At 39.8% G+C, this 18513-nt stretch overlaps 1 protein-coding gene across 2 annotated transcripts in view; it reads right to left on the bottom strand.

Moving 5' to 3' along the window:
• The window catches only part of ANO10 (anoctamin 10), a 122178-nt gene extending 106346 nt beyond the window's left edge, over nt 1–15832 (bottom strand). Inside the window, exons 1-9 of one of the 2 annotated variants that reach the window (XM_064704730.1) lie at nt 15734–15832; nt 12406–12579; nt 11273–11455; nt 9726–9860; nt 8134–8253; nt 5623–6192; nt 3226–3281; nt 1743–1817; nt 598–780 (exon numbers count right to left, since the gene is read on the bottom strand). In XM_064704730.1, the coding sequence (XP_064560800.1) occupies nt 598–780; nt 1743–1817; nt 3226–3281; nt 5623–6192; nt 8134–8253; nt 9726–9860; nt 11273–11455; nt 12406–12565 (1482 nt within the window). In that variant the 5' untranslated portion in view covers nt 12566–12579; nt 15734–15832. Of the gene's footprint in view, nt 1–597; nt 781–1742; nt 1818–3225; nt 3282–5622; nt 6193–8133; nt 8254–9725; nt 9861–11272; nt 11456–12405; nt 12580–14481; nt 14587–15733 lie in introns of those variants that run through there. The other variant, XM_064704729.1, reaches the window with a different exon arrangement.
• Nucleotides 15833–18513: the final 2681 nt, after the last annotated feature.

Genomic DNA, 18513 nt, shown 5'->3' with positions numbered 1-18513 from the left:
TGGAATCTGCTAAATACAATTAAAAATTATACTGGGTAGGAGGTGGTCAAGAACAGAACCAAGAGGACAGGGAATACCAAAGCTGTGGTTTCAAGATGGTAGAGCATCCAACAGGAATATTGTTTTGAAAAGCTGGTTTCTTCTGTCTTCTGTTTCTGGCCCCATCCAGACCTAAGCTCTCTCTCGTAGGCTCTACTTTAACTGACCATTTAAACTAATACCACAGCAAAATCAAACCAAAACAGAAATAATTTCCCTCTTCCCTGTGCCAACCTACTCATCCTGGTAGTCTTTGGGTTACCCTTGGGGATAAGGGCATATTACACAAATACTTCTTTCCAGTGGCATGGGGTTAGGCAGCTCCAGACAGAGCTATTCATTCCTTCCCCTCCATGCTGGTGTTACTAGGATCCTGCACTGTATCCACTTCCTGATCCAGGATAACACACAGCTGCATAAACAGCTACCAGCAAAGCTGATGAAGCTGGAAATAAGCTGCCACGCCAGAAAGCCAAAAATATTCTTGTTTGCCTTGGCTGATGCCTCTGTGAAGTACAGCCCAGAAAAGTTTTAACTCTTTTAAGTACTACAACTTACCAAATAGGTTCCCATTTCTTTTTCCATGTTGACCTGTTCAGCTAATGACAGGTCCATATCAGTCTTCGTGGAGCACATGCGTTTCCTCATCCTCCTGTTGTATCTCTTCTGGAGCCAGTAAGGAAGCAAGGATTCTGCAAATTGGTTGAGGATCTGTGAAGTTATCAGCAAAGTGGCCAAGCTCTTAAGTTAAAAAAAAAGAAATGAAAATTAATATAATTGCGATGAAACTATGATCATTTGCAATTCTGGGAGCTCGAGTAAGACTCTAAGCTCTGTACTATGAAAAAAAGGCCAGCCTAACAAACCTAGGAATAGCATATGAAAAGTGTAGATGATCTAGTTCCCATCCTTTGCTGTGTGCTGAAAAGGGCTAATTAGGAGTTAACAGTCTAAATATTTTGTGTATCTGGTTGTATCTTGAAAACAGTACACCAAGTACAATGAAGAGCAATGCATATTTAATATATGCCAATGACACTCACAGAACTAAAGACAGATTTTTTTTTTTCTCTATGCTTCTCATTTCTTGATTTTACCTGAAAGTAGAGAAAATGTCACAAATATTATGTCTGGTATAGGTATGTAAAGTGTTTTGCTAGAGATCACTTCAGAGTAACAGAGGTCTTGAGCTGAAGTTCTTGTTGTACTGCTCATTATGTTCAGAGCAAAAATATTTTCCTTATACCAAATTTTCATGCACTGGAGTGTGAAAGTTGATTTAAAATACTGACTACAAATCATTTTTGCTTTTATTTCTTCTCAGATCCTCACTGCAGTCGAACTTAATCACAACCCTATCCTCAAGAGTATCTCATTAAGAACACTACAGAGAAGAACATCTTCTAACATAAAAGGAAATAGAGAGGAAATGAAAATTTCCCAGTCTCATCTGTGTGAGAGAATAATCAAATTTATTTGAAAACAGTTCCTCATTTATACAGAGAGAAAGAATTACTCTACTCTGCTATGATTCTGTAATAATGTTAGGGGAACTGAAACATGGAAGCTGGATTTCTAAGAAAATATAGGTGAAATATATTAATTGCCAAGTTTATGTTTTAGAGTAAATATTGAAGTCTGTTTTAATCAATCCTTTCTTTTCCTAGATTCACCAACATTCTTAAGATGTTTTTGGAACTCACCTGCCTCAAAAGCTTCATATCAAACATCACAAAGGCAATGTAGAATAGAGATGCAAAACAATTTAAGAAGTTGAACTGCAAATAAAAATATTTGGCTTTAGTACTTGAGCAAAAGTTCACATGCAGAATATCATCTAACTTAACAGCACCCTGACTAAATGGCTTCCATGAACATGTAAACTGCCCATCAAAATTTTCTTTACCCTTAGCTCAGAAGAAACACATTTTCAATATTGTTCTTACTCAGCTTTTCCACTTAACAAGCTTAATGCTCTCCTAAAGCAAAGTGAACAAAGAGAGCTACAACTGAATTACAAAATGTGGACATTAAAAACACATCATCTTCTACTTAAATTTATTTTTTTGGCAATTTCTCCAGATAACATTAGAAAGGGGATGTATTGATCTTTATTTAGAGCAGTGACTTATTTTAAAAGAGATACTTTGTCAAAATATATGTGTTGGCTGATACGTCTCTCAATCTCTAAAAACAGTCCTTTATATATGTTGGCTGCAGTTTATGTTTAATCACTTCAAAAGGTTTTGTGGCCAAGAGTAATAGTCCCTACTTCTAAAATGAGACATAATGACAGTATTTAATCAAACTCTGAAGCTTCCTACATGCTCTAAGTGCTGCAGCTCCTGTTTTGGAGCTTTTGGCCAATATAGATAATATTGGGAGTGCAGAGAGCCATTCACAGACTGAGAATGAAAACTGGGGGAAACTTACACTTGATAGTTCATAATTTTTTAAATCATTTTGTATAAATAACCTATGGAGAAAAATAAATGGTCCTAAGTTTTATGAGAAAGGCTACAGGAGAAGACAAAAGTTTAAGTGATAGCTACATGAGTTTTAGATCCAGAGGTTACCAGTAACAGATGGGTAACACCAAGATTTAACACAAAGAAAGCCCCAAAACAAAACAAACAAACCTCAAATAAACACACACACATATACAAAAGCATGGTGAAGGAAATAAAGAAGGAACTCTAAGGAAATTGAGAAAATAAAAAAGGAAGAAACTTAAATGATCTTTTCAAAAAGGAAGCAAGAAGATTAGACAAATGAAATAGATCTGGATCTGCTATAAACTACACAGGAGTAGACTGACAGGTTGTCTGAATGTTAATATAGGAGAAAGTTAATACATGAACTTTTCAAAATATGGTTTACCATACAATTGAGGAAAAAATAGCTCTCAGTTGAAGACAGGGCCACACCAATTAAGAGAAACTTATATATACAGCATCCAATGAATGAACAATTCAATACAAACAAAAAGCCAACTCTCCACTATAAGAGAGGCACCTAAAATAGTCACCAGTTACTGCAACCATAACAGAAATCTTGTTTACTCTGATATTTGTGCTACTGTTTGGCCTTGAGCAAAACTGCAGGTCACTGTGGTAATGCTAGGAAAGCACTAACAAAATACAGCACAAGCTGTCTTTTTAAAAGCTGCTTATATGACATACTTACCACTAAAACCTTCAGAATTAAGTGATTCTGATATGAAGATTCCAGCCTGTGATTTTCTAAAATACCAACAAAATTATTAATTAGTAAACAGCAGAAGCTCCTACCATTTAAACACTGCTATCCAAACAGTGATCAGACACTGTTAGTTCACATGAAAATTACTTATCTAATAGTTGTCCAACACTTCATGGTAGAAAGAATTTATACTGTACCAATATCTCATCTAATCTATGAAGCTAAATTGAGCCACAGTATTATCCATCCATATTTTTGACTACAACTCCGATATGTTTTCAGCCACAAAAGTTCCTTCTTTTATCTATTTCTTACCCTGAAGAGCTATTTTATAAAACATCCATCACTCTTAAGGCTTAACAAAATGCGTCTAGTTATTGATTGCTCTTTTAACTGAAAACTAATGGGAATATATAATGAAAAGTAAAAATAACAAATTTGATTCAAAACCAGTAAATGCTCACAGAAATATTCCCATCTTTCTCCAAGGAATTTAGATAAGACCCTACACTCTAAAGCAAGACTAGAGTATGTGAAGTTCAACAGATGCATTACTCATTCTAAATTGAGATTTTCAGTTCACTGAAGATAAACTGTCAGAACCTGATGGTTCAGGAAGGCTGATTTACTAGAGGTGAGAAAATGGAAGTGGATGGGAGGTTTTCAATTTCTTTCTGCTCTTTTGTTAGATTGTACCTTTAAAGCCCTGGGTAAGCAGTAACTGGGAAGGCAGCACACCAGCAGGTGTTGTGTCAACGAGGCTGAAAGGAGACACCATCACCTACGGACCTTGCTCGGGACAAACCAGCAGAGCTCTGCTCTGCAGGAGCATCAAGTTAGGCCTGACAGTGAAAATGCACCCAAGTGACTGCAATTTTTACTTTCAGCTTTCACTACACAATCAGCTTTCATGATAAACAGGTGCAAGAGGGGTGCTTAAAACACCCCAGATTGTTTCCCATGCTTTGTCACTTTAGCTGTTGAAGTCAGATACTATCTGAAAATATGCCAGGTGTGAGAGAAGATAGGAGAGCCAGATGAGCTTTTCAGCCTATTCAGAGCATGGCAGCAGAAACATACTGGACAGCACAGAAAAGGCACAAGCTGTCAGTGTAGCAGGTTACATAAATACTGCCTCTGCTGAATATGAAACATCAGCTTAAACCCAAAAAAGTCTGGATTAAAAAATCCCTTGAGTCGCCCGTTAAAGACATTTTAGTCTATCAGATCAACATAACTGGGTGTTTCACAGAAATGCCTTTTTTTGCAGTACAGTAAAAACAATGAAACAAAACAGCCAACTGAGCCCTAGATATGAATTTTTAAATCACTATTTAAGTAAAAACCTTGAACAGTCACAAACAAAGAAATTGCTTGCTTTTACTATCACGGATGTCAGCTTGAATTTGCTGAGCAAATCATTTTGGCAAGCATAACCAACCCCCACATCAGCACCTGTTTTTATTCTGTCTTCTGCATCAACCTCCCCTTTGCTTTATCTTTCTTCTGTCAATTTTCTGGGTTTCCATCTTTAGTAATCTGGATTCTGTCCGGCAAATCAATGCCATATGGAGCTACATGAAGCAGTTATTTCTCCATTAGCTTAACCTATTAACTTTGTCTGAAAGTGACTTCATATGTCTGTAGAAGTGCTAAAATTCAAAATAAACACCAGCATTTCACTGTCCTTATGTTAGGTTGCCAAACACAAGGCCCAATCTGTTAAACAGATCACACACACAGGAGGGAAGAAAAGGGTAATCTCTTATAACATTCCTCCTGTTCTGAGAGTGCCCAGAGAAAGACATTTTGATTGGGATGTGGAATCCCAGTCTTCATTATGTGTGTAGCATACATAAACACTCTCACGTGACATTCAGAGTGGGCTTAGATTAGGTTCCATTATCTCAGTGCCTCTGCCCTCTGCACTGATGCACGGTAGACTAAAGCATAGTAAGCAAAGCCAGGCTGTGGGTGTAATTTGCCAGGACAATCCTACCTGCCATACATGCACCTCTGAGCTCTTACCCTCATGCTCTACCCCCATCCCTTTTGCCATCACCATCGCTGAGACAGCCAGACAAAGAGCTCAATCAGGGAGGGGAAACTTCTGCACCAAAGGCAGAGAGAGGCTGAGGAGCAAGGCAGGATCCCCCCTTTTGATGGAATGTCAGACAGACCAAATTAAACCAAATCTGAAACTGCAATCTCACAACACTCAAAATATAAGAAGTTAAAATGGCCATCTCTTTTACCCTACAGCAAGAACCGACTTTGGGAAAGCTCTTTAGCATTCTGTTGAACAAGAGCTCACAGTAATGGATTCTACAAAGAAAGACACATTTTCTAATTTGAAAGAAGAAGAATGAACAACTTTCTTACCCCAGGATGTTAAGAATTCAGCGGCATACCGATAGATTAGGTTCATAATTTCAATGACAACAGCATAGATGATACTGGGCACGTACAGCATCAAGCTGCTGAAGTTAGACTCGTTCTCTTTGTGATAATCCAGAGCCCACTGCTCCAAGTCAAAGTAAATCATCATCACGTACAGTGAGAAGTAGAGGCAAAGGCACACAAACGGTAAGGACACCAGGTAAATCCGCAATTGTCTCTTAATACTTGAGTACATTGGCTCCTCCCTGCCAGTGACAGGATTGATCCCCAGCACGCCGTGGAAGCCTGGTCTTGGCTCCTCAAACTGGCGTTTCATCAGCAGCGTGCCCCAGCGGTAGGTCAGGATGGCGCACATGCGCTTCCACACCTCCAGAATCACAGTGGACCACAGCAGATTGAACGTGGCAAACATCACATATTTGTCGTAGTCCTCCCACGCAAACACGTAATAGGGAATCCCAATGACAGCCATTGGAATCAAAGCAAATGTGAAGTATTCCAAGAAGCCAAAGTAGAGAGCAATGGTTTCGCCAAAGTAGCAGCGTATGTCATCTGCAGAAAGAAATAAATCAGCTAAGACTCCACTTAACAGAAATGTCAGTGCAATATCAAACTTGACCTTACCTGAACTTACAATTTTTCATTGGCCAGAATGCTTTTTCTAAATAACACAATAAATATCATTGCTTTTTCTTTCTTCCTTCACCCTTATTACAAAAAGTCAGATGGCTATCTGAATTTTTTTTTAATGTTACATATATACTCACATAAACATACCATTCAGATGCAAGGAAGTCAAACAGATATCCACAGAAAGGAAAAAAAAAAAAGAAAAAACCCAACCAAAGAGAAAACACTATCATTCTTGGAGACAGAATTGATCACTGAACGCCATGGAGGATATCTGATGTAATAAAAGCCACTTTAACAGCAAATGACACACAGCTTCTGAAAATTCCCACTGGCATATGTACTCCTGGGAAATAAATTTGTTTCAGGTTGCTCAGAGACAAAAAGGGCGAGCTGTTCTTTGACAACCCTCAAGGAGCTAAAGGAATAGATGGACAGGTGTATCAAAATCTTAAATCTTAAACACATCAGATAGAGTATGCAGGTTGAGATAATCTCTTCAGCAGACAACTGATACATGAAATACATACTTGCTGTACTCACTAAGTTTGTCTGCTCAGGTGCTACAGAGACTTAAAAAGTGCACTAACAATGGGTACATTTCATGACAGATATATTACCTCCAAGAAGACATGTCACTTATCTTACTAATAAAAAATATAGGATTATTATTCATATCATCTAGAAATTATTAGATACAGAAATGCCTACCAAACAGTTTAGAAAGCTGAAATCTCTTGTCTTTGCCTGCTTGGACAACCAGATTGCTTGTATGCCACTGTTTTGTATTTACTAGCTTAAAGAAACAGCCATAGAAGCATGACCTCTGAACTGGCACTGTAAATACACTACCACAGTGCATTACCTCAGTAATAAACTACCACCAAAAAAAACTCACATGCAATAACAGAATATTCTTATGGCTTACAAAACACTACAACAGAAGTTTACAATTGTCAACCAGATAAAGTCCCTGAAAGCAAGAAGGAAAGGTAAACAGACAGAAGAATCAGCACTCCAACATCCCAGTCAATCAAAAATTCATTAACAAATACATTCAAGTGTAGGTCATTAGCATCAATTCACACTCCAACATGAAAGACATCCCTAAATTAGTACACACTTAACAGGCTCCTGGGATTTACTTCAAAATTTTGTATGGATTCAATGCCAGTCCAAAAAAAATCCCCTTTCTGACATAAACAAAAGACCAGCACACAATAAGGCTCCTAACACAATACTCTAGAGGCAGGAATTATCAAACCAGATCTTTAACTTCCTGCAGCTCAGGAAAGAACCTCAAACAACTGCAAGACCCAGAGATTTATAATTTGGCAAGCTCTCAAATGCTTCTTTTCTTATTTTTAAATAAAGTTTACAGGTTTAAAGTTTAGAACTTAACTTTCCACATTTCCTGACTAAAAATTATATTCATTTTAAGATTATTCAGTGTCTAAAGTATACTCCAGTGATGCTGGCATGCAACAACATACAGTCTTCATTCAGACACTGAATTTAAAACAAACAGTTGTAAACACAATTTTGACACACCTACAACACAAAAAAGCTTTGGGAGTTCCAGACACATGGGAGCTTGGCAAGAGTCAGTTTGAAAAAACAGCCTTGACTTGGACCATTCCTATTTTACTGACGGGTGGGGAGAATTTGTGATGTGCAGAATGCTGTTACATGGAAACTCACAGACTACAGACTCTGAAAGCACCAATTCTGCAAGTCTACAATCATTTCAGCATGTCACACAGGAAACACTAAAAGAGGAAAAACTTGTCAAAATGTTAAAAGAGCAGCGGTCTGATTTCACAACTCCACTGCATGACCACAATGCAAAGGCTGTTCACATACCTAAAGGTTGATAACCAATTTTCACTCGGCCATACCAGCTGTGAGAAAGCTTCTTCAACTCTTCTCTATCATGCAGAGGGAAAATTTGAACAAGAATACCACTGGTCAATAATCTTCTCACTAGAAGAGGAAAGAAAAAATAGATACCTGGCACTCCTTCACAGGATAGCGAAGGTGACATAAGTAAACAGGTTATGTTGTGTATTTACCAAGCCTAAAGTCTGTTCAAAATAGATCTAGAACTCAAATCCAAAAAAAATTGTCTCATGTTAATTCAAACATTGAGAGCAGTTACACCTATTCCTGCAAATACTGTGCTGCCCACTGGAAGACAAAGAGCAACCTTTTTACATATAGTAACAACTCAACAGCTTTGCAATATAGCCAGATGCAGCTTCAATAGCAAAAAGTTTTACAGGTCAGGACTTAAATGCCACATGTAGCTTTGCAGAGATAGCCACAAAGCCATCATGGTACTAAGTATAGGAAAGATGCAAAAAAACCCCTTTGAATTACCAGTTTACACTAATTCATAAATTTCATCACATCTTCATTGCAAGCAAACTACACAATCCTCAATTTGTATTTAGCTTTGTTATGGAAAGCAATACTACATGTGTGGATAAACAATTAACAAACTGCTCTGAAGTTACAACCATAGAAAAAATAAAATATATTAAAAAACAGGGAGGCACTGAAGTGTGACACTATTTCATTATTTCCCATCATCATCTGCTTCACACAACTAGAAAAATACTTTAGCTATATACAAAAATCACCAATGTAAACTCATCAGTCATCTACATTTATTTACATTTTTTGAACACAGTTTTTTTGAAAAAAAATATTAAAATACATTCTCCTAAGAATCTGTAGCATCTCTGCCAACAAACTACTTTGAGCTACCATAAAAATAGCATCAGCTCTCATTGCTTCTTTCTCCCATGAAAAGAAAAAGCTCTCAAAGCAAAGAGGAATACCAGTGAAACCAAATAAATAAACCTTCCTATTTTGAAATTTGTAACTCTGGAGCACTGGTACTCATTCCAGTATTTTTATACAGAAAGAATCCAAATATACAATCATGTAACTTAAAAAATAAATACTTTTGGCACTAATTAAAAATAATTGATAACACCAACATGTGCAAAAGCTACTCAGCTGAAGAGAACATAAGGCCAGAGCCCCAGCCTCACAGAACAACTCAGGGTGGACAGCCCTCTGGAAGTAATCCAGTCCACCTTCCTGCTCAAGATAGGTGTGGCTTAAATCAGGCTGCTCAGGGCTTGTCTACCGAGGATTCAGAAGCCTCCCAGGACAGTTACCAACAATCTCTTTAAATATCTGATCAAATGTTTGATTACCCTGTTGATAAAAATACTTTCTTGATACCCATGCAGAATTTATCTTGTTGTATTGTGCATCTATTGACTTTTGCCCTAGTCTGAAGCAGTGAAAAAACAAATTTGGTTAAAAACAGTGGGACTTGAACATCTGAAGGACTTCTCTTCATTAAAGGAATTTTTTTTTTCACCATGAACACTATCCTACATCAACTCAGTGAGTTAGAGGCAACAAACTACATTACTTACCAATTGATTTTCCTGGGTACAGTTTTGCCTGAGGATATCCAGGGATCATTTTTTCATCTCTGGCTCTCAAATTTTCAAGTTCATGTTTGATGATATACTGACATTCTGCCATTGTAAGGAAATCGTGATTGTCATCTAAATAAAAAGGAAGGCTGTATGAAATGGTGCAGCACATGGATACAACCCTGGCAGCAAACAACTACAAAAAATTACCACAATCAGGAAAAAAATATTACAGCAATAATATGTCAACCATACCATGTCAACCCCATCCATTTATCATCATGGAAAAAAGTTATATTTTCTTGACATAAAAACATTTTTTTCCCCATTACGAATTAAGAAACTATAGGGATTGCCCTAAATACACTAAGTAAAAAGCTAATATATCAACAAAACTCTAATACAAAGAATAACAGTATATTATAGTTTAGCTGCCACCAGAAATGCCACCAAGACAACACAGACTGCAGGGTTTCTTTCCTAGGTGACAATTTCTCTGATTGCACATGGACAAAACTAAAATTACACTTGTGTTTTTAAAAAGAAAAAATACCAGGAGATACAGCCAAAAATATGTTTACAGCAGTTGGAAATCCAGCTAATCCTAGAGATTCTGTTAGCAGTGGAATTTGTGACAGATTTGCATTAATAATGTAAAGGCATGAAAGAAATGGAAGTGGCACTTTTGCAACTGACAACTCTTTTGAAGGCTTCCTAATTTCAGGAAAGCAAAGTCACAAAACTGAAGGCACTGCAACAGTTATTGCACAGCAGTGGTGTTGAGCAAAACTGCCACTGAACAACAAAACTTAAAAATTGTCTGAGACAGACCCAAGCACCTTTGTATTGAAAAATGTGGTGAAAGGCATCCCTCAAACAGGCATAGTAACAGCATTAGCAATACTAAGCTGGAACTCCAATATTTACCTGCAGAGTGAAAAATGAGTTCTGCCACTGTAAGGGCATTAAATACCTTAGAAGCAGCACATTTAAAAGGAAATGTTCCTGTATTGGCATTCCCACCAAATAAAAGAGTAAAAAGGAACGATTCCACTAATCATGTCCAAATCCCACTGAATGCATCTGTAGTGTTAATTATTGTTTGTTTGATGTGTACATGTAACAGAGAAAAATGCTTCTATTTTTTCCAGCTTATTTTAAGATCATAAGCCTCAAAATTGGCTCACAGAAATTAAATTGCTCCATTAATTCACAACATGGATTGATAATCATAAAATCATGTTTATCAACTCCTTTTCTTGTCTTATTTTCCAAGGAAATCTTTCATACATGTAAGTGACTATTTGGAGCATAGAAAAGCATACAGGAAAAAACAAGCAAAAAATTAAAGCCATGTGAAAGAAATGAAAATTCATTTAATTTACATAATTAAAAACAAGTATTTTTTTCATGGCTTGGTCTTCCACTTGCTGTTCACAGTTACCATTCCAAGGAATAGAAAGACTATAAAAGATTTAGCATCATAATTGCTTATAATCTTTAGTCACCACTTTGCAATGACAAAGATTCCTACCATTGCTTACCTGCATAATGTTTGAAAGTTTTTCTACTGCTGTAGGTAAAAGTTCTCATTGAGTTATCACTGCATTCCTTCACCAAACCTACAGCTTCAGCTCCCAGCAACAGCCTTAAGTGGGAAGCTCCAACTAGATAAATATTTTCGACTCCATTTTCTGTAACCAGTGGTTTTATCAGTAGCTGTGCACCTTTAGAGTAAACAGGGGTAAAATAAGCAAGAAAATACATTAAAATTATGTCTAAAAGCCCTAGCATTTTAGCATCCAATGTATTGGCTCTAGCTAACAGGACTGCTGAAAATGTCTCTTTTTCAGGGCATAAAGAGGTTAAGGTTTCAACAATACTTGACATAGGTTCTTCAGAATCTTGCAGGGTCACCCCCTGATTTAGCCTGTTTCTGTTGAAGCACTCTCAACAATGAACTGGAAGAATGAGGACTGTTTAGATCTATTCCCCTAAGGTTCACACCATAAAAGCAAGAAGTGCTTCTGCAAACACTTCAATTGGTTTTAAGGAGACTAGATTTTTGGAGCAGAAGCATCCCTAACTTTCCTAAAAGAGGCCTGAAAGCAAGTTTGTAGTCACAAATCCATCAGCCACAGAAATATTACTGAGCATAAGCTATAAGTTACAACAGCCACAAATAATGACTTTTAAAAAAAAGTTTTAAAAAAGTCCAAGGAATTACAAATAAATTAGACTAACTTCAATTGCCAGAAGCATACCAAAATGAGTAATATTGAAATATTGCCTTTTTAGGACCCTTCATGATAACAAAAATATAAATAAAACCCAACATGCAGTTATCAAGATTAAATTGCTACTACGTTTCTGCAAGCAACAGGAGAAACATGTCTAGACAACTGCTTTAACAACTGAAATCAAAACTACATTGAAACATAGGTAATCAGGGATTCAGTGCAAAAAAACTGAAGAATTCTCGAGCTCAACTGGCATTTGACCTTAAGCTAATGTTTTCATTAATAACAGGGTTAAGTGGGTTCAAAAAACGCAAAACAAGATTGGCAAGCAATCATTATACCACAAATTCCCTGAAAACTAATTTTCTGTATGCCTTCATATTATGGTGACAGCCAATTTGATTTCAAAGTGCTACAGAAGATCATACTGTACTCACCTCCATTTGCCTTTTTGTCCACAATTCGTTTAGTGAACCATTCTATGGTTTCTTCTTTGGTGCCTTTTGCAAGTTCAATTACTACCAGGGGCCTGAAGTTAGAGTCAGCAGTATCCAAGAAAGACCAGCTTTCCATCATCTCTTTCATTTTTCCCGCCATCTCCTGAGAGCTTCCTAAGTACAAAACCAAAATAAAATGCAAGTGCTAAAAAATAGCTGGTACAAACCTAAAACCAGCAAAACTTTACTGAAGTGAGTTACACACAAGTCTGTGCTTATCAAAGGCATAGGTGTGCACCAGGTTGAGTAACCTCTGCAGTTGTAAAGATGTTACTGATCTCCCATGGCATTCAAATCCTACTCTCCATGTTGGAAAACTGCTGTTGCTATGTATAGCAAAGCAGTACTGAGAGGAAAGCAAATAAACAAATTAAAACAAATCAATAAGGTGAAACTATCCTCAAAAACAACAGCCTGCTACTTCTGATAGTATATTTGTCAGCAAATGAAAACATTAACTTAAACATATTTAAAAATCAATAAGCTTCTTGTGGTAAGAGTATGCAAACACATTATAAGGAAGAACCTTCTCAGTTAATCTTGTGAAGCTTCAATCGTACCAAGGAAATTTATTACCATCTTGGGTAGATGAGTAAGACACCTATCATACTGACAGGCAAATTACACTCAAAGCACTTAAATGACTTTTTGGAACCTACATACCAAGTGTTCTGTGACAAAGTCCATCGGTAAAGCACTGACAGCACAGCTTTATGTGTAAATACTCCAAACGATCTAAGCAGGCCTTTATAGACTCACAGACCCATTGGGGCTGGAAAAGGCCTTCAAGACTGAGTCCAGCCATTAATGCAGAAGTTCCAAGCCCACCACTAAACAATGTCCCTAAGAACCACATCTACAGAGCTTTTAAATACCTTCAGGGATGGTGACTCAACCATTTCCCTGGACAGCCTGTTGCAGTGCCTGACAACCCCTTCCATGATGAAATTTTTCACAGAATTTTAATGGCCCAGGTTGAGGCCATTTTGTCTTGTTTTATCACTTGTTACTTGGCCGACCCCCACCTTGCAACAATCTATTTTCAAGTAGCTACAGAGAGTGATGAGGCAGCCTCTGAGCCTTCTTTTCTTCAGGCTGAACAACCCCAGCACTTCTCTTTAGTCTTTTTAACAAATTTTGTATGAATTATTCTACAGAGATCATTGTATCATGCTTCATAAAGCAACTTAGAGGTGTTGATATAAAACAAATCTGTGACCTAACCTACTCCATTAAAAAAAGTTTAAAAACACAAACAAAAAATCTATGACATTTAATTTACTAAATTTAAAAGTGAGGGGAAGGTTTGGTGATTTTGGTTTGGGGGTTTGGGGTATTTTTTTTTAATATTAACTTGACTGAAGAAGGGAATTTACCCACTGCCTTTAAGCAGTTTCCCCATTCCTGTTAAAATACTTAATTTCTAAGGAAGTTGCTTTAAGTATGCAGCTCAGCTTTTATGACCATTATACTTCTGTGATTCAAGGACAAATCAGTCTCCAGTATTTATTATAAATTATGCTATAAAATACAGTGATACCATAAATGTATGCATATTAAAATAAACAAGTATATTCAACTTGTCAGTTTCAACTTAGAGAAAAAAGGCAATTTTTTTTTTTCAAGGCAAATTTCAATGGGGCTTTTGGTTAGTTTCACTTGCCTTTTCACAGGCACACAATTCTGCAACATACAGATTTACAGCTCTGAACCCAAGTATTCGTATCTTAAAAAAAAATGCACTGGATTAATAAAGTATTTTTTAAAAATTCAGATGTGTGTCTGTATAAACAGAATTAACCAGACAGGGGAATACATAATCAGGGGTGAGGCACTGTAACTGAGCTTGTCAGTGACTAGCTACACTGTCTTGACAAGTCACTGCACCTTAACGCATCACTATCCATAATCACGGGTTTGCAAGGGTTTGCTAAAATTATGCCTGACACATTGTGTATATTGCCATTTCTAAAGAATGCAAAAAATGAAAAATACTAGATAATTATTAAATGTTACCTAGTGGTTAAGAATATTGCTTTGCAGAACAGTTATCTCTTGAAAACAGCCTTTTTAATAAACAGTGTGCTACTCAGTGAACTTGGCTCCAATCTTTTATTCAGAATCATCGTCCTTGGCATGGTGACTGTGAAAGAATCACAGAATCAAAGAATGGTTTGGTTCGGAGGTACTTTAAGAGGTACCTCTAATTCCAATTCCCCTGCCATGGGAAGGAACACCTTCCACTAGACCAGGTTGCTCAGAGCTACATTCAACCTGGCCTTGAGCAATGCCAGGGATGGGGCATCCACAGCTTCTCTGGGCAATCTGCTGCAGTGCCTCACCACCCTCACAGTAGAGGACTTCTTTTTAATATCTAACCCAAAACTACACTCTTTCAGTTTGTTATTTCCAGGCTCATTACTACTGAAAACTACAACAGAGTTGATATACTCTTCCAAATCCTGTCTGCATGACTTCTACATTTATTTTCCTAAGAGGTTGTCCAACGCCCAGCACAGACTCTATGGGAGGTAATTTGGGGTGTAATTTGGCCTCTTCTTTCATCCTACACACTGTGCAACCAGTGACAGACCCAAAAACACAGAGAACTACCCAAGAGGGCCCTCGAAGCCCCGAGCTCTCGCTCTCACGGAGTGGCAGGGTGGCGGTCACAATTAGTTAGGCTGGAAAAGACCTCTGGGACCATCGACTCCAACCCACGACCGAGGACCACTCTGTCATTCAGGGCAGAGGGAGCTGCAGCCCTTTTCCATGGGGTGTGGGTGCACAGCGGGTCAGAGCCAGGCTCACCGCCCGGCCTCCACCCGCTCGGCGGCCCCGGTGCCGCCGCGTCCGGGCCGTGCCCGCTCTAAGGCGGCCCATCACGGCTCCTTCCCACTGCCAGGCTGCGCCTCGCTCTCCTTTTTTAGGAACGCAAATACCGGGGAGGAGAGCAGCCCGGCCGGCCCCGCCGCCAGCACGGCCGGTGACTCACTGCCTGCCCCCAGCCCGGCCGCGCTCGCCGGCGGCCGCCGCCCCGCGCCGCTCCACCCGCCACTGCCGCCCACAGCCCACCGCGGCCGCCAGCACCACCCGAGCGCTGCCGGGGCGGCGGGGGAAGCGCCGGGGGTGTCACGGCCGCCCAGGCTCGGCACTGGCTCCGCGCCGCGGCGGGGTGGGCGGGAAGGGCGGAGGCTCCTCCCCTGGCGGCGGCGCAGGCAGCGAGAGCCCCTTGCCGCGGAGCGCCGACCGCCCACTCCCCACTCACCGCCGGTGCCGGCTCCACATCCGCAGGGCAGGGCGGGGCTGAGGCGGGCGGCGGCCGCAGGCACCGGGCGCTGCCGGCTCGGGCTCCGGGCCGGCCCAGCGTGACACCGCCCGCCGCTGCCGCCGGCCACGCCCCGCGCCGTGGCCCTTCCCGGCCCAGCCCGGCACGGCCGCCCCTGCTGCGGCCTTTCAAAATGCTCCAATGTCAGCGTTTTAAAAATGCTCCAGTGTCAGTGTTTCAGCAACGCTCGTGTGCACCCGCCAGTTCTCACTTTATCCTCTTGTTTATTTCCACCTTTTGCTGCCTGTGCTGCCTCCAGTGCCAGAATCACAGGATCAATTAGGTTGGAAAAGGCTTCTAAGATCTGAACAGCACTGTGTCAACCAAACCCTGGCACTGCGTGCCACGTCCAGTTTTTCCTTAAACACCTCCAGGCACGGTGACCCCACCACCCCCTTGGGCAGCCCATTCCAATATTTATTCATCCTTTCTGTCCAACATAAACTTCCCCTGGCGCAGCTTGAGACTCTGCTCCTCTTGTCCTGCGCTGGTTTCCTGGGAAAAGAAACCAACCCTCAACTGGCTACACCTCCTTTCAAGTGGTTGTGGAGAGCGATAAGGTCACCCCTTGAGCCTCTTCTTGTCCAGGCTAAACAACCCCAGCTCCCTCAGCCACTCCTCATACGACTCATGTTCCAGACCCTTCACCAACTCCATTGCCCTTCTCTGGACTCACTCCAGCACCTCAATGTCCTTCCTGAATTGAGGGGTCCAGAACTGGACACAGCACTGGAGGTGTGGCTTCACCTGTGTTAAATACAGTGGGACAATCAGTTCCCCACTCCTGCTGGCCACACTATTCCTGACAGATGTCAGGATGCCATTGGCCTTCCTCACCACCTGGGCACACTGCTGTCTCATGCCCTTCTCTGGACGTGGCCCAAACCTGCTCCTGGAGCTTGAGTTATAAACATCCTGCACTCAGCAGGATATTTTCCAAACATTGTTTTGTACAGGAAAAGAGATCATTTTTGCATTTTGATACCAAGACTTATGTAGAGAATATAGTTCCAAGCATTTATCTGTAGCTAGGAAGGGAGAAGTGTGACTGTAAAGCAGTGGTGGCAAGCAAAGGATGTGGCCAGCAAAGCATTCTCCCCTGCAGGGCTTGGAGAAAACTTTTCAGCATATTTTGATATAAATAGAGATATTTGTATGTAAATTTTGTGATGAAATTTTGATTTGTGTTTGGTAGCAAGTGTAAAATACTAGCTTTTGGTGAAGAATTTTTCTAGTATTCATAGCCAATGAAGCAGTGAGGGTCTAGGGCACCATGGAAAATGGGGAAATGCGAATACTTGAAATTTAGGAACTAGAGACTGCAGTGGAGAGTAGAAGACAGACACCATCTTTATCATATAGTTTGGGCAGAATGTCAGACCTCTTAAACTGTGTTTCAGTCTTCTCCAGCTTCCAGTGGCCTCACCATATAGTTGTTAATCTCTGATTTAGTCATCTCTGAGCATCAACTACTGTGAAAACTCTCACTTCCTGAAGAAGTAGCATGGCAGTAACAGAAAGGTGAGTTTAACAAAAAGGGGGCTTTAGACCTTATAATTGTGTTTTGCATGTTGGATGTCTCCAGTTATGATGCATCTCACGAAGATCCACAATGTCTTCATGGGCCTTGGGCCTCTGGCCTCCTTGGCCTGTTATCTTCAGTCTTCTAGGAGTTTACAAACAATTATTTTAAAACTGTCTCTGACACCTCCTACATTTATGAGTTTTCAGTGGGGAGTTGACATTATCCAGTTACTTTGGCCCCTGCAAATAGTCATTCAAAATCAATCTCTTTTCTGCTATCAAATTAATTTTTCTATTGGACAAGGTCATCTTATGGCAATATTGCTTGATGAGACTGTCACATTTCCTCAATGTCGTGTATCCACTAGGTGTCACATTCTTGCTACACAATGAATTCTTTACAGTCACACTCTCAGTTTCTCTCTAGAAAGTTAACATTTTGCTAGCCATGCATAACAGTTATCACACAATGCTGTATTCACAGAAGAAAAATAGGATTCATAAGTGGAAACAGTCTGACCATGCTGGCAAAAAGTAAATTACGTTGTGCCAATCAGTGTTGTAGAGGCTAGGAATTTGCTCTTAAGAGGATTAGCTAATTTCAAGATGAATCAGTTGTGCCCATCCTAAATTGCAAACTGCACTAGCACTATAGCTAAATATAAATCCCAAGCTTGTATCTGCTAGTGACTGTATCTCTTAGTGACTGGACCTGTAGTCCAGCCTTGTGATTCTGCTAGCTGATTATAGCATTTTCATGGTCTGTCAGGCCCCATGCAGACTGCAGACATTGTAGAATGGATGAGCTGTGGTAAGGCAGGAAGAAAAAGGGGGGAAAAAGAGAGACAAAAAAAGACTCCATGAAAATTTCAAGAGCAGAGGATTTATTTTTATTCTGTGGTTAACTCTCTTCTCCCTGGACTAATGACTACCACAGTACTTTACTAAATAAAGAACCCATTAATTTACTGTGAGGTGAAATTGGCTTTTACATCTGGTTGAAACTTCAACCATATTTTGGGTATAGTTTAATGGCTAGCTGAGCCCATCCAGAATCTCACTGCCACTAAAAGGGTGATGAGATCTCACTCCCACTCCACCATTAGCATCTCCTTCTCCCTGTACCCACATTGTCAGACCTAAGGCTCTGCCCCACACTTAAGCCAACTCTGGCATTCACCAGATTCATCTGAGTT

Source organism: Zonotrichia leucophrys, chromosome 2 (assembly GCF_028769735.1).
Source record: "Zonotrichia leucophrys gambelii isolate GWCS_2022_RI chromosome 2, RI_Zleu_2.0, whole genome shotgun sequence".
NCBI lineage: Eukaryota > Metazoa > Chordata > Aves > Passeriformes > Passerellidae > Zonotrichia > Zonotrichia leucophrys.
This window is presented reverse-complemented; position numbering and strand designations above follow the sequence as displayed.